Genomic DNA, 17,082 nt, shown 5'->3' with positions numbered 1-17,082 from the left:
TGCTCCACCCACCTCCTCCCTACCACCATGCACACACATCCAGTTTGCCTACACTGGGCCTTATTCTACATTTGGGGGAATTCAACATACCTAAAGACACTTTAAGAAGTGCCCCCCTAGCCCAAAAAGGCACTAAGAACTGCAACTAAAGACTTCCAACAGAAAACCCACCAGTTAAAATACACAGGAAAAACTCAAGCCAAAAGGTCTTGTTGTATGTCACCCTATGCCTCCCTTGTTTTTTCTTCCTGGCATTATGTTTAAAGTTTAATTAAAAGCTGTGGGGAGCGTTATTTTTTGTTAGTATTATCGTAGCGCCTAGAAGTCCCAGTTATGGACCAGGACCCCACTGTACTACTCAGGGGTACTGGAACAATTTTTAAAGTGGGGGTGCTGATGATCGAAACCATATATTTGGTGTTTGTTATTACTACTTCAAACCAGGGGGTGTGGTAGCACCCCCAGCACCACTGGTTCTAGGCCCTGTACAAACAAAGAACTATGTGTTTTATAAAGCTCCTTTCATGTTTTAGATGTTGTATAGTAAGCCCCTATTCTATACGTATGGTACGACGAAATATTCTCAAACTAAGAGGAAGCTTTAGAGTTATAGGAAAACATCCTAAACTAGATTGCTTTTCTATAAGCTTAAAATTGGAAATCCATCCTCATTATCCTCTCACATTTTAGTATTCCAGGTTTCTAAATATAAGGTTCAAGATGAAGAGAGAAAGACACAGAGTAAACTTACAGTAGAAATGCTAACACAACCTTAACTATAGAAGCATTTTATCTTCTATAAACAGAGTACTTTTTAAGCAGTTTGCAATTTTCAACACTATTAGATGCTGGGTTAGAAAAGCTTCCACACATACACCTGACAAATAGCCTAGTCTCACCATATAGAGAGGCACTGAGAGCATTTGTTTGCATGGTATTTTCAGTGTCTGGAATTTACTCCATTAATACCACAGTAAAACGAAGAGCGTGTTTCAAAGCAGCATTCTACAGTGCCAATGTTTATTTACCTCCCACAGTGCTCAGTCCTCACCAAGTCTATTACTCTTCTTTCTCTGAAACATGTTTCAGAGACAGCAGGGCACCAACAAAGGGCCATAGTAATGAAGTAGTTCAGGAGCTACATAACTCTTATGATAATAAGTATCTGAAGAAAGAAGTTTAACTGTGCAGGAAATAAGCAACACACAGAGGAGAAGCGAGCAAGTGAATGGTGGTGGGTGGAACCAAAGAAAAGAGATGCAAAGAGGAGATAAACAGTAAGTAGGGCAGAAATGACTGGGAACAAACAATCAAGGAAATAGAGAGCACATGCAGGAAAACAGGTGAATGAGGAGTAGGGCAAGAAGAACAGTAAGCTTCTCAAATATTATCTCCCCAGGCATGCAGTCACTCACAGACTGCTCCACCAACAGGACTCAGCCCTGACTTGGAACAGTTGTTAGAATATAGTTCAGTTTTCAAGGCCTCACTGCCAGCAGAAGTCAGTTTGCAGTGATGAGTTTTGTGATGTGGACATTTATGCACTAGGAAATGAACTGAGATCTACAACTCATTTCACGTATGGCACAGAACAGTCAACGATAATGCTTTCAGATCAGTACTGACCTGGGCCAGAGTCAAACCAGTGAATTAGGCCATATCTATATTACACTTATGTCAGCAAAACTTATGTTGCTCAAGGGTGTGAAAAAACACCTTGGCATAAGTGGTAGTGTACACAGCATTATATCAATGGGAGAGCTGCTACCGCTGCTCATTGGGGGAGTTTTATTATGTTGGTGGGAGAGCTCAGAGCAGCTACATAAGAAATCTTAAAGCGGTGCAGCTGCATCGGTAGAGCTGTGCCGCTGTACGGTCTCTGGTGTAGACAGTCTTAGAGATGTAAGTTTCTATATCCATTATAAATGTCCCTAGAACACTTCAGACAAGAGGTGCCATCTCAGTATTGGAAACAACGGGGGTAAAAGAAAAGAACAGAGGGCATGGTAGCCCCTATTTGGGTATTAAAATGCTGCCAGCTTGCATTAACCTTTCTAGCAGGGTGGGAGAGTCACTCACAGTTGTAAGAAGTTTACAAGAAGTAAAGAGGGACAAATTAAACTTAAAAAAAAAACAAACAACAAAACAAAAACCCCCCACCAATGAGTCACAAGGCAAAGGGAGCCCTTATCAGCACATTTTGATTAAGACTCAACATCTCAGACCCTGGTCAATCTGTCCAGGAGATATCCAAGGTTCAGAATTGCTTAATACAAGGATATTATGTGGCACATTTAATACTAATCTTTTTTCACTATACAAGACAGTTGGAGTTTCATAGATTGAAAGAACAGTTTGTCTAGTTCTGTGACGTGAAAAAAAAAATCTATATTTCGATTGCAGTCTGTTGGTATCCTACAGTAACAGAAATGATTCTTATGACACGAGGAGTTCTAGATCTTGTTACAAGATCAGCCAAAAAGGTCGCTTGACTAACTCTCCTTCTCAATAACATTAATGTGTTTAGAGTGAGTAGGAAAAGGGAGTTTTCAATAACTAACGTCACTGTAGCAATTTGCTATTGACTCATAATTCTAATAGAGATTGACATTAGAAGGAAAGGCCATAACAGTCCCGGTCACAACAACCCAGAAAGATACCATTAAATATATTTGCAGAAAAAGGAACAGCAAAGAAGTTGGTATCCCACTTTCCTCAAGGTGCTTTAAGGAGCAAATCCTTAGTCAAAAGCCTATTGATACTTTCACTTGAGTAAGTGTGTTAGTACAACCATGTAGTTTTAACAGTGGAAACAACATTATTTCATTTCTTCCTGTGCTGTATGTTAGATATGCAGCCAGGACTAGTAATATTCCTTGCAGCTCCTGGTATTTTCTAGATCTGTTCCATGAAGCTTACTGTTCGCTAACTGGCCTCTTGTTTCTGATCACTACAGTGAAGAAAGAATTAATTTAGGAATGTTCTGTTTATTTAAGCAGAAAATGTATAAGCACATAGCACCTGTTCAAGATGTTGGCTCTACCAATCATGCAGAACAATCAGCTGCCTGCGGAACAAAGGCTTACAGTGAGGACTGGTGTAAAATGACTGCAGTCTGCAAAGGGTATTTGTATTTTCCAGTTTGCAGAGAGCACTAGACACATTTGAATCAACACTGCTCTACACAAAAAATACTTTGCAATTCTGTACTACTTTTCACCCAGAAATCCCATAACCAACCATTCTTCGAGTGCTTGCTCATGTCAATTCCAATCAGGTGTGCGCACGCATGTGCGCAGTAGCCGGAAGATTTTTCCCCCTAGCAGCATCTGTTGGGTCGGCCTGGGCACCTCCTGAATGGCGCTTTCATGGCACCCAATAAAGGGCCCTGCCAACTCGCCACCCCTTCAGTTTCTTTTTACCGCCAGTGTCAGTAGCTGGAACTTCCCCTTGCTCTTGCTTCGGCAAGCGGCTTAGCAGTACTTTTGGATTTTGCTGTAGACAGTTAGTTCTAGGTGGTTAGTATAGCATAGCGAGTTCACTTATAAGTTTCAGTTACCGGGGGATTCCCCCTCCCGCCCCCGTTATTTGTCACTGGGGCATGCCACGATCCCTGGGCTTCAAGACTTGCCAGGACTGTACGAAGCGCATGCCTAAGAGTGATCCCCACACCTCCTGTTTACAGTGTCTGGACAAGGGTCACCAAAAAGATCTGGACAAGGGTCACCAAAAAGATCTGTCGGGAATTCCAACTGAGAACGCTTAAAGAGAGGGAGCAGCAGCTTAAAATCCTCCTCATGGAGGCAGCTCTTCAACCTCAGCGGGACCCAGGAACCGGGGATCCCACTCCCAGTATGTCGTCTTCAGTGCAGAGCGCTCCAGCGCCATCTTCAAGAGATCCGGCGTCGAAGAAAGACACTGCCAATGAGGCTCAGCACTGTCACGGAGTCTCTCAGGGGCACTCCAGCCTTCGGCATCGGTTCCAATTGCCAGCAAAGAAGAAGGAGGAGGATGGAAAGAGGCCGATCCCCCTCGGCAAGATCCAGGGACCAGCCATCAGTGGCACCTCAGTCAGGCCATGGCTCCGAGGCTCAGAATGGGGCTACGTCAATTCCTGCCCAAGGGAGGCAGTTGAGTCCGGGCCCATCACACTCGCCAAACCCCTCCCTAGAGGCTTTTGAAGTGGCGCAGCACCTGCTGAGACTCACGGCGCCATTCTCGTCCCCGAGGCAGGAGGATGCGCCAGCACTGCAGGCTCCATCCCAGCAACCCGTTCAGTCAAAGGGAAAGCCGGTGATGATGTCACACTGATCACCTCGGCACCCCCCTACGCCAGTGCCTCCATTCAGGGAGCGCAGTCGGTCCCCAGGCTCCTGACGCTCTACAAGGAGAGGTGCAGCGCCACCCTGATCATCCTATTCTGAAACATCAGAGTCAGACTCGTACCACTCTGATTACAGTAGGAGCAGAAGGTCCAGCTCAAGGCACCATAGAGGGTCCTGCCCAATGCAGTGGCCCTCACAATGGCAGAACCCAGCTCAGTGGCCCTTTTGGACTCTGCAGGCTTTCCATCAAGACCAGGGTCAGAGCCAAGGATCCCGCTCAGGAGCTGCATCAGTAGCATCTGCAACATTCGTTCCGCCACAACCAGCAACCAAGCCATTACCTCCAGCGTCAACACCATCGGCCGCAGCACCATCATCGGCACTGACCGCAGCACCGCTCTCGACAACGCCTTCAGCACCAGCGGCTCAGACTGCTGCTATGGTGCTGGCTGCACCTTCGGCACCAACGACAGCACTGGCATTGTCATTGACGCTGCCTGCAACAATGTCGATGAAGACCCCGGTGCAGATGCTATACCAGGTGTCTACACTGGCACTGGCATGGGACCCAACATCGGCACCAATACCCATGCCCTTCGCGGCACCGGGCCAACTGACCAGTCTCCCCGGGTCACAAGATCCCTCAGGTGGGGATGGCAGAGAGCAACCACCTCCTCTGGTGGCCCCCTCCTCTTCGCCAGATGAGGTGCTGGTGAGCACTTCCGTAGCCCCAGCTCTGGAGGACTCCAGGGTGCTGCAGCAGTTGCTGTGCTGGGTCGCCCAGGGTCTGGGCAATAAAGTGGAGGAAATGGTATATGGTGCAGACCCTATGGCCCTTCCTGTATCGCTTTACGGTTTAAAAAGATAATTACAGACATCACTAAGACCCTGTGGCAGACCCCGGCCTCGCTGCCACCCACCACCAAGCGTAACAAATGCTGGTACTTTGTGCCCTCCAGGGGTTATGAACACCTATATTCCCACCCCCAGCCTGACTCTCTGTTGGTGGATGCTGCTAACCAGTGGGAGAGGCAAGGCTTTCAGGGCCCTTCTCTCAAGAATAGGAACGCTAAAAATTAGATCTATTCGGACGAAAGGCGTACTCAACGGGAGGGACTATAACTCCAAATAGCTAATCAGCAGGCCATCATCAGCAGGTACTCCTACAATACCTGCTCGGCGATGCTAAATTCATGGAGTTGCTCCCCTCGGACTTCTGTGCCGAATTTCCGACTCTGGTCGAGGAGTGGAGACTGATCTCCAGGGCGTCCCTGCCGGTGGCACTTGATGGGGCAGATGCTGACACCAGGGTTATGGCCACAGGAGTAACAATGAGAAGGCGCTCATGGCTCCAGGTTTCTGGTCTCCCCTTTGAGGTCCAGCAGACCATACAAGGCCTGCCTTTTGAGGGGGAGACACTTTTTTCAGAGAAAATGGACAAGAGGCTAGACAGCCTAAAAGACTCCAGAGCCACCCTCAGGTCCCTGGGCCTCTATACACCGTCAATGCAGCAGACACACTTCTGTCCACAGCCTCCTCAGCAGTTCGGGCACCAGAACTGCCAGGATGGGTCCAGAAGGAGAAACAAGACCAGCAGGAGAAGGCCACGTCAACCCTCTGGCCAGGGCTTGGGACAACCCAAGCCATCTTCAGGGCCCAAACCGGCCTTTTGAAGGCATGGTCGAGGACGGTGTACCACAAATACTGGATCCACCCCACCTTACTGTCTCGTCCCAACTATCTCCTTTCTACTGGGCATGGCCCATATCACCTCAGACCACTGGGTACTCCGCATGGTAGAGAGGAGATACTCTATCCAATTCTGTGCCCTCCCGCTCTTCCACTCCCCCTTCCCCATCCCTCTTCAGGGACCCTTCTCATGAGCAGCTCTTTATCCAGGAGGTGCAGTCGCTCTTATCTTTAGGGGCAGTGAAGAAGGTTCCTCAGGACCACAGGGGCGAGGGCTTTTATTCCTGGTATTTCCTAATACCAAAAGCCGCCTCAGGTGCATCCTGGACCTGCGAGAACTCAACATGTTCATGAAGAAACTCAAGTTCCGCATGGTCTCTTTGGCCTCCATCATCCCCTCACTGGATCTAGTAGACTGGTATGCCGCCCTTGACTTGAAGGATGCTTACTTTCATATTGCGATCACTCAGCCCCGCAGGAAGTACCTCAGGTTTGTGGTGAACAATACCCAATACCAATTTACCGTCCTTCTGTTCAGCAGCACCTCGAGTCTTCACCAAGTGGAAGCTCAAGTCAAATTCATCAGGGCCACCTTTGACACAAAATCAACTCTGTCTCCTTGTTCAGAGAATAGAGTTTACAGGGGCAGTACTGGACTTGACCCAAGCCAGGACATGCCTGCCGGAAGCAAGGTTCAAGACCCTGGCCGGTATCATTCGAGGTCTCAGACGGTTTCCCACCACAACAGCAAGAAACTGCCTGAAGCTTCTGGGACACATGGCTGCCTGTACCTACATGGTGCAGCATTGCCAGACTCAGGCTCCGACTGCTCCAGTCATGGTTATCATCGGTGTACTGACCAACCCGGGACAGCTGAGAGAGGATTGTGACCCTGCCTCGCCCAGTCCTCAACTCCCTCCTGTGGTGGCTCAACCCTCAGGAGGTGTGCTCAGGAGTCCCCTTTGCCACTCCACAGCCATCTCTTTTGCTAGTGACAGACGCATCAGACTTGGGAGCACATCTAGGGGACCGCAGGATGCAGGGTCTCTGGTCTCAGGCGAATCTGGTTCTCCACATCAACGTCAGAGAGCTGAAAGTGGTGCACCTGGCGTGCCAGACCTTCCGGGCATACTTAACAGGACAATGTGTATCAGTTATGACAGACAACACCACGGCAATGTTCTATATCAACAAAGAGAGGAGTGCACGCTCCTCTCCCCTGCGCCAGGAAGCCCTCATGCTGTGGGACTCCTGTGTAGAACATTCAATACACCTACAAGCGTCAGACCTCCCCTTGGGTATAGAACAAGCTGGCAGACCACCTCAGCAGGTCCTTTCACAGCCACGAGTGGTCCCTTCACCCAGACATCATGAATTCAATCTTCCAAAAGGGTGGGGATTTCCCCAGATAGACCTATTCGCTACGCAATGCAACAGGAAGTGCCAGCAGTTCTGCTCCTTCCAAAATCACAGCCCAGGCTCCAGAGCAGACGTGTTCCTCCTCTCATGGGGAGGTTGCCTCCTATGTATCTTTCTGTCCATACTGCTCATTCACAAGGTGGTACTGAAGATCCAGAGGGAATAAGCTCAGGTCATATTGATAGCTCCAGCTTGGCCCCACCAACACTGGTACACATCTCTCCTAGACATGTCCGTGGAAGCTCCAGTCATCCCGCTGCTCTTCCCAGACCTTCTGATACAAGATCACGGTCGTCTCCAAAATCCGAGCCTCGAATCTCTGCACCTCATGGCATGGAAGATCCATGGTTGAACCCAGTGGAGCTTTCCTGTTCAGATCAGGTTAGACAAGTCCTCCTTGACAGCAAGAAACCCTCTACAAGAGCTACCTACCTTGCCAAGTGGAAGAGATTTTCAATCTGGTCGGCACAGCACCATTCGTTCCCAACGCTGGCCTCAGTGCCACATATTCTGGACTACTCCTCCATCTGAAGCAGCAGGGGCTTTCAATGTCATCAATAAGGGTTCACTTGACCGCCATCTCCGCCTTCCACCCCGGTGTGGAGGGCAGTCGGTTTCTAAAAAGTCTTGACAGGCTATACCCTCATGTCCAGCAGCCTGTCCCAGCTTGGGACCTCAACCTGGTCCTCTTTAGACTCATGGGACCACTCTTTGAACCCTTGGCATTGCGCTCCCTGCTCTACCTCTCTTACAAGGTCGCATTCCTGGTAGTGATAACCTCAGCCAGGAGGGTGTCTGAATGTAAGGCCCTAACATCAGAGCCTCCCTACACCATGTTCTATAAGGACAAGGTTCAGCTCAGACCTCATCCTGCTTTCCTACCGAAGGCTGTATCACAGTTTTACATCAACCAGGACATCTTATTCGACCCTAAGCCACATTCTAGCAGCAGGGAGAAGAGACTTCACTCACTGGATGTCCGTAGGGCACTAGCCTTCTACATCGAGAGAATGAAGCCGTTCAGAAAATCGGTCCAGTTATTCGTGGTAGTGGCGGACAGAATGAAAGGTCTGCCTGTGTCGTCATAACGCATTTCAGCATGGATCACATCCTGCATTCATGAGTGCTACAACGTGGCGGGGGTTCCTGCACCTCCAATCACTCAAGCCTGCGCCCTGGGGGAGTGCACAGCCTTCATCAACAGCTTTCCTGGCGCAGGTTCCCACTCAGGAAATCTGCAGAGCGACGACTTGGTTCTCCATTCATACTTTCACCACGCACTATGCGATTACCCAGCAGGTCAGAGACGATGCGGCCTTTGGAAGAACAGTGCTCCAATCAGTGAACAACTCCAACTTCACCTCCTGAATTTGGGCTTGAGAGTCACCTGATTGGAATTGATATGAACAAGCACTCGAAGAAGAAAAACCGTTACTCACCTTCTCGCAACTGTTGTTCTCCGAAATGTGTTGTTCATGTCCATTCCAATACCCACCCTCTTACCCCTCCGTCAGAGTAGCTGGCAAGAAGGAACTGAGGGGGTGGCGGGTCGGCTGGGCCCTTTATTGGGCACCATGAAGGCATGACTCCAGGGAATGCCCAGGCCGACCCCATGGACGCTGCTAGGGGAAAAATCTCCCAGCTATTGTGCACGCGGCACACACACCTGATTGGAATGGACATGAACAACACATCTCGAAGAACAACAGTTACGAGAAGGTGAGTAAGCAGTTGGTTGGGTTTTTTTTTGGTTGAACCTCCTGGGACTAGCCAGGTGTCACCTCTGTAGAATTTGGAAGCTCTTTATGCCATCACTTTACAAAAGACTGGTCAAGTGACCTTAGAACTAAGCCTTTCCTCAAAAGAGAAGCCTGCCAAGAAATTCTTAGAGAACTGATTTTCATGCCAAGACTGAAATTGGCACGCATCCATGTTTGGCCATCTCTTTAAAGTGATGAATTTTTAGAATTGCATCAGATATGAAGGCCCCATATGACATGTAAGGCCAGAAAAGTTCAGGACAACAAACGTTTAATTACAGAAGTTGCATAACTAAGCACATAAAATATGAAGTCTGCACTGGAAACAAAGGTCATCCTCAGAACTTTTGCCCTGCTTAGGAGTTCTATTCCATTTCCTCCCCCACTCCAATTAACGTCTGCCATGTGAAGACTAGTTTAGGGTCCAATTCTGACACCCATGCACAGGTTAAGAAATTCCTTTCATCACAGACAGTCCTACTGAAGTCAATGGTAACACTCACAGAATTACAGAACCTAGCCCACTGAGATTTAAGATACAAATGAGACTCTGACATTGTAAAACAAAAGTCCACTGAATCCAGTGGATTTCAATTTCATAATAACAGAGGAGAGAGTAAGTAATATCATGCCTTCATGATTAAGACTGAATTGATTTGATTGGGAAACAATATGTAATAAATATTTTACTCAACTAATTGGGGTGTTTATAGCTAGTTGAAATTGACATTTTTCAAGTCAGACATTTTTAAAAAAATTAATTCCCTAAAATACCTGAAAGATTTTTATTTACTATTTCATACATTTTCTCCCCTCTGACCAGTTCTGTCAACCCAAATACAAGATTAAACAGGGGAAAAAAAAAAACCCACCACATCCTGCAAGTGTTTTCTCTCTTACTTACATTCAGTCTGAACATCTTTCCCCTTCATACTCCATTTTTTTGGGGAGGGGGGAGATAGGGGAGGGAGAGAGAGTGCATTCCTCTCCGCAATCCTCCTCCTCAGACATCTTTTTTGTTAACAAATGAGCAGTAGCTCCTCCATAGTGTTTTTATCCCCTTCTCTCGCTCTCTCTGTTCTGTCAGTTCATCTTCTACTCTTTCCCCTTCACTCTTATCCAGTTTTGGCAGTGCCTTAATTTCCTCCTCTCTCTCTTCCCTTCCCCTCTCCTCTCCCACCCCCATCTGTCTACTCAGATGATGTGCTCTAATAGAGTGTTGCCAGATTAAGAGAGGACAGTTTATGACACAAAGGGATGAAGAGATAAGTTTACCTTAAGTAATTCAAGAATTTTTGGAGAAAGATCAAAATACCGCTGCTAAATTGGGAATCTGTCTGACTTGCTCAAGATAATGAATGTAGGAAGCTGAGAAAAACACAGCTGTCTTATTTGTCCTTCCACAAAGACTGAAAGTTAACTTGAGCTATGCCATGTACACAATTTGAGCAAGACATTTAAATACAACCCATTCTCTATAGACTTTAAAACAACAGTACAGTAGAACACCAGAGTTACAAACTGACCGGTCGATCACGCAACTCATTTGGAACTGGAAGTACGCAATCAGGCAGCAACTTTGGGGGGGGGGGGGGGGAGAAGACACACCAAAAATTCAAATACAGTATACTACGAAAAAAAAAATACAGGGAAAGCTAACAAATAGATTGGACAAGATAAGGAAACTTTCTGAGCTTGTTTCATTTAAATGAAGATAGCTAAAAGCAGCATTTTTCGTTTGCATAGTAAAGTTTCAAAGCTGTACTGAGTTAATGTTCAGTTGTAAACTTTTGAAAGACCCACCATAACGTTCTCCCCCGAGGTGTTCGTAACTGAGGTTGTATTTTACCTCTTTAAAAAACTAAAACTTGGGTACAACATGCTAGAGCATAGGCTTGGTAGCCTCGGGACTGTGAACAGGTATCCGAACATCCTGGCCCCCTTCCTTTTCCTTATAGCTAGGAACGAGGTCTCAAGACTTTGCTGCTGTAACATGGGTTTGCAGAATGGAAGAGGTTGAGAACCACTGTGCTAGGGAATCAATTTGCTTTACTTCCCCCGCCAACCCTGCATTTTGTACTGATTATCCCTCACTACTGTTACCAATAGGACAATATTAACCCACTGGACCCCCTTCCTCTACAGTTAGGAGGCACTACTAAGTAGTAAACAACTTATTTCATTTTAAATGCGTAACTAATGCTGTAAGAAAACTGACTTTTTTGGTCTAAAAGTTGTGGCTAGTTTGCTGAAGTTGCAGTTTGAGGGGTATGCAGGACTTGAACTATTGTTTTGTAACTGCCTAGGTGTTGGTAGGCAGCAGGGTCCTTTACCCTCTAAAAGGGGCTAGATACCCTGCCCCCATTCCTCCAATCCCCAGGCTGGGTGGGTGGGGAACAAGCCCCTGTGCCCCAGAGCCAGCCCCACCTCAGAGAGCCTTGGAGGTCCTGTAGGGGTGGGGACTGGCACCACTGGAGCTCCCCTATCCCAGCCCTGTGCAGGCACAAGCCCCAGCTCCTACCTGGCCTTACTTACTGGGGCCTCCCCAAGCTCATCCCTTGGGGAGACGGGGCAGCCATGAAAGGCAAAGTCCTGAAGGTCATAGAAGAACCACTGCTGCTTGGTGGGCCCAGCTTGCACCACCTAGCAGAGGCAGAACTGCACCTAGGCAAAATGTGAGGCTAATGCCAGCAGGGCCAAGTGCCAGCAGTGGCATTTGGCACAAAACCAAGCCAGTAAGCAGGGCCAACCCCATCCTCCTCCTTGTCTCCCTCTGCCACTGACTCATGAGAGAGGGGTGGGTGAGCTAAATTTAAGTGGCACTGAGACCTCCTGCACCAGGCCGCAAGGCCACTCCGTTTTCTTACAGCCTTAGCAACAACCTACAAAAAGACTGCACACAAATATAGCTTTCAAGTACTGTTATATTCTGAAGTGTGACTAAAGAACATGGGATCCTGAGTTCAGTGTTTGTCACTCAGTGATCTCCATAGCAAGTAGACCCAGCTTGTGAGAGGAGAAAAAAAAAAAAAAAAAGAAACACCCCCAGTACAACAGTGACAACCTGGCTGCTGAACAAGAGTATTTGTTTTAGGAGATTACATGCTAGACGATTCTGCAAACAGAACTCGGTTAATAATTGCGCTGATGCACAATCTAGAAAAGAATCCAGCTCACTCGCTTATAGCCATATTTCTCCTCTGCAGCACTAACAGAAGAAAAAGCTCATCAGAAAAAGTGAACAGATTTGATTTTGGTTACATTCAATTTCTGATGACTAAGATGCTTTTATATAATCCAGCAAGTTTAAGTAAGTGTGGTTCTATTCTGAAGACACATTCCGAAACTGGTCATCAGGTTCAATGTTTGTCTCAAGGATTCCTGAATCAGATGCATTTTAACTACACCTCTACCCCGATATAATGTGACCCGATATAACACAAATTCGTATATAACGCGGTAAAGCAGTGCTCCGGGGAGGCGGGGCTGCGCACTCCATCAGATCAAAGCAAGTTCGATATAACGCGGTTTCACCTATAATGCGGTAAGATTTTTTGGCTCCCGAGGACAGCGTTATATCGGGGTAGAGGTGTAGATCTTTTTGTCTAAACTGCCAGCCCTTCAAATACAGCCTGGGATCTGAAAGTCAAACCGAGCTCTTTCCATCTCACATATTAACACTAATAATAAAGGTTCAACTGGCAAACTGCTTTCAGTTACAATAATGCAAACTCAGTCTTAAAACTATGCCTTTCAATACTTGTGCAACCTCACTGCCTTTAATGGGTTTGCACTGGGCAATAAACTGTTACTTAGTAAACAATTCTGTTGTTGTGCAGATAGAATAGAATCCAGCTCACTCAATCTTAAATGTGTTAGCTCTTCAGGGCTAGCAGCAGTAAAAGAATGTCATTAAACAAAAATTAGAGTACTTAGCTTGATCCTTGTGTGCAAGGATAAATTATTCTCACAGTCATTCTTTTCAGAAACAAACTGCACTTCAGCTCATTTTCTTACTATCAAATAAAAGATTACAGAAACTTAATATCTACCTTCTGGTGGTTCGTCATTAAGGTATGAAGGAACTTCCTGTTGATTTTTGTCCGTTTGATTCATTATTGCCTAAAAAAGAAATTCACATCTACTTTATATCATTTCTGGCAAAATCTGAAACAATTTTAAAATTTAAACACATGCACACGAAAGTTCCCTCAAAAGGACCTTCTTTTCTGTATGAGATAATAAGCAAACAGCATATTCATTACTATTTTTATCGCTGGCTGTCTGCAGGTTCAGATTTATCTCCCCAATTTCAATACTGGTGAAGAGTCCTAGAAAATTAAGTCTTTAAGCATAGAACAGGGTCAGCAGATACAGTGTAAGCCTCCTTGCCTCATTAGCATGTCTCAACCCTGTCTTGGAGGGATTGCCTTAGAGCTGTTGGAGAAAAGGGGGTGGTGAAGAAGCCAATAGGATACTGCAATATCTGGCTATAAGTTATAGAAGAACAGATTAAATGGTAGAGGTGCGGGAGAGCATACTATACCCAAGAGATTCTTTAGAACCTAGAGAGACAATTTAAGTGATAGGGAACATACAGCAGAATTTGAATGGATAAAAATTCCAAATCATAAAAATACACCAGTACGGTTCTATTACTGGTTTCCTGATTAGGGAGAGGCAGCAACAGTAATAATGAGCTATTTTAAGCCTCTGCACAGAGACCCATCGAGTTGCTTCTCTATGCCCTAAACAACTGCTTCTTGGACCAGCTAGTTCTAGTGTACACAAGAGGACATACCTCTCATCTCGGTCTTAAGTAAGGATTTTGTTCAAGTCACAACCACAATTGAGCCTCCTAATAGCAATCACAATATAATTAAGTTAAATACTCTCAAATATCATACACCGCTACCTCGATATAACGCCACCCAATAACAACATGAATTTGGCTATAACACGGTAAAACAGCGCTCCGGGGAGACGGGGGGGGGGCGGCGGGGGCCTGCGCACTCCGGTGGATCAAAGCAAGTTCAATGTAACACGGTTTCACCTATAACACGATAAGATTTTTTGGCTCCCAAGGACAGCGTTATATCGAGGTAGAGGTGTACCAATAATGAGTACTGGATTTCAGAAGTGCAATAGCTAAACTGGAAAGTAAAATTAGAGTCCTTAGACTTATCATGGAGGCTACTAAAGCAGAAGTCTCAGAATACATACATACATACATACCTTTAAAGAGAAAAGGAACTAGGAAGGCAAGAAAAAATAAGCCGCCAGTATGGTTGGCTAAACAGCAAGGATCAAGAGATTATCTGAGCCAAAACAGGAATCCTTTAGAAAGTGGAAATCCAAACCTGGAAGACAATAGAAATGAGCATAAGCGATGGCAGATAAAATGTAAAACTGCAAATAGGGCTAAAAGGGATTTGTAGCACAATAGCTGAAGTATATAGATCAGAGGAATGCAGTTTGTGAGATGCTACGCCAGTAGGAAGCAACTGAAGTTCACAAGGACGCTGCAGAAAAACGAAGTTATTTCTTTGCATGAATCTTCACTACAGACTATGTTGACGAGATAAGTACCTCAGACCTACTCTTGTCAGGTAATAAAGATGAGGTAATATAAGAGACTCAAATATTCACAGAGAAGGTGTTGCAACGCACAGAAACTAAAAGAGAAGTCAATAGGCCCAGATGTTATACATCCAAGAATCCTGAACAAACATAAGAGCAAAGTGACTGAATTTGCTAATGAAGAAGTGTTGTAAGAAATTGCAATCTTTAAGAGCAGTTACCCTGAGAAAACTGAAAAATAGCTTAAAAAAAACAGATGCTTAGGCAGATATTGAGAACTACTGACTAGTAGACCTTTCAGTACCTGGCAAACTGATTGAAGTGGTAATTAAAATCGGAATTGGAGACCAACCAGATGAACGTATGATAGACTAATCAGCTTACCTTCTATAAAAATTATGCCTTTCTAAGCTATCAGAATCCTCTGAATGCATCAACTAAATAGTGTCTAAAGGAGAACCAGTTGAAACAGTTTGTTTGGCCTTTCAAGAACTTCTGTAAAAAAAAATCCTCACAAGAGGCTGGTAAAGAAATTATGGAGTTACACAGGATAAAAAGCAACATACTGCCAGGTATTAGAAAGTGGCTAGGGAGACAAAACAGAGAATAGGAATAAATGGACAGTTCTGAACATGACAAAAAGATTAGTAGCAGGGGCCACAAGGTTTAATGCCAGGACTACCTGTTTAAATATATGTACTAATGAACAGAAAAAAAGAGGTGACCAGTGAGGCAATAAGTTTCACAAATAATTTGTTGTATTATGGTAGCACCTATCAGCACCCCAAAAGGATCAGGGTCCCATTGTACCAGGCATGGGTACAGACATGAAATAAAGACAATCATGTCTGCCCCAAAGAGCTCAAACTGTACATGACAGACAGGAAACAACAGGTGGACAAAACAGACAGATGGGAGGGGGGAGTAGGACAAAGAGGTAACTAAGTGAACAGCTATACAAAGTTTAGGTTAGTCAGCACACGAAGATAAGTGTAAGAACTTCAAATGGACCTGACAAAAGGTAGCAGAACAGGTAGCAAGTTGGGAGATGAATTTCGGACTAGAAATTCCTAAAGATGAAGCATAAAAGAAAAAGGATAGCACTATATAAAACAAGAGGTATAAGAAAGGTAAAAAGAGATGCTTTTATTGCCCTTCATATAATAAAAAAACAAAAGTATGTTCAGTGAAACTGAATGGCAGCAAATAAAACTGACAAGGAAAAAGCATTTTGGGGGGAAAAGCATAGTTAACCTAGGGAACACCCCACCACCAGGAATCTTTGAAGCAAAGAGCCAAATAGGAATTTTTTTTAAAAGTCAGATATTTCTATGGATAATGAGTATCTAGTGCTACATTAGAGAGGGGTAAAACAATATTGTTTTAGTGGTATATATACCACGAAGTATGAGAGTTTAAGACTATCCCTGCCCATTAGTGGATTGGAAGAAGCTTCCCCTGTGAACAGATTATTCCATAATTGTCCACTTCAAGATTTCTTGTCAATTCCCCTGAAGCATCTGATACTGACAAACAGGATACTGGATTAGATGGACCACTGGTCTGATTTGGTATGGCAATTCTTATTTACTAATCTACATTTCGCCTTCCTCCGAAGCATGGGGCAGGGGTCGCTTGCTTAAGGAGTGGGTGGATCGGCTTATGTGGCCTGCATCTTGCAGGAGGTCAGACTAGATGATCATAATGGTCCCTTCTGATCTTGAATTCTATGATCTCCATTTAGATTATTGGGGTATTTGATCTGAGCCCACTGTAATGGAAGCTAATTTTATACAATCATAAAGGACATTCACCATGATGTGTAGGTGACAAAGAAAAAAAAACAACAACAGAAGCTTTCATATTCCTGAAGAAAGCGTACTAGAAAGCAAGATTTGCATTTTAAAGTAAATACAATAAAGGTTTAAAACTACTACATTGAAGCTTTTGTATTTTATTTTGTTGTGATACTTAGTTAAATAATATTGCTATGTTCTATAAAACAGCAGCTGTGTTCTACTTCAGAAGTGACTATTTTTGAGGTAGGTAAATGGATTGTTCTATGCACATATGCAGCAAGATGGAATGATTATTTTAAGTCATTAAATTGCTTGATTTTTATGAACTGATTTAAAGCAGACTGAGACTTTGTAAAACTAATTTGAAGATTTGTGCCATTTCAATTTGAGATTAAAATTCAGGATGAATTACAATATAAAATGTTGGCAGGCTTTTGTTTTTTTTAAAATGCCACTACTAGTAGGATAGCTTGTTTGAAAGTTAAGAAACAATTACAGGCAAAAGCCAAA

At 44.9% G+C, this 17,082-nt stretch overlaps 1 protein-coding gene across 1 annotated transcript in view; it reads right to left on the bottom strand.

Moving 5' to 3' along the window:
• TMEM263 (transmembrane protein 263) overlaps positions 1 to 17,082 on the bottom strand; it is a 32,576-nt gene that overhangs the window by 2,759 nt on the left and 12,735 nt on the right. The window contains exons 3-4 of the mRNA XM_039520393.1: positions 14,429 to 14,553; positions 13,246 to 13,315 (exon numbers count right to left, since the gene is read on the bottom strand). Of these exons, the coding sequence (XP_039376327.1) occupies positions 13,246 to 13,309 (64 nt within the window). The 5' untranslated portion in view covers positions 13,310 to 13,315; positions 14,429 to 14,553. The remainder of the gene's footprint in view (positions 1 to 13,245; positions 13,316 to 14,428; positions 14,554 to 17,082) is intronic.

Source organism: Mauremys reevesii, linkage group 1, assembly GCF_016161935.1.
Source record: "Mauremys reevesii isolate NIE-2019 linkage group 1, ASM1616193v1, whole genome shotgun sequence".
In the NCBI taxonomy this organism is placed as follows: domain Eukaryota; kingdom Metazoa; phylum Chordata; order Testudines; family Geoemydidae; genus Mauremys; species Mauremys reevesii.
The sequence above is the reverse complement of the archived record's forward strand: the minus strand, read 5'-3'. Positions and strand labels throughout refer to the sequence as shown.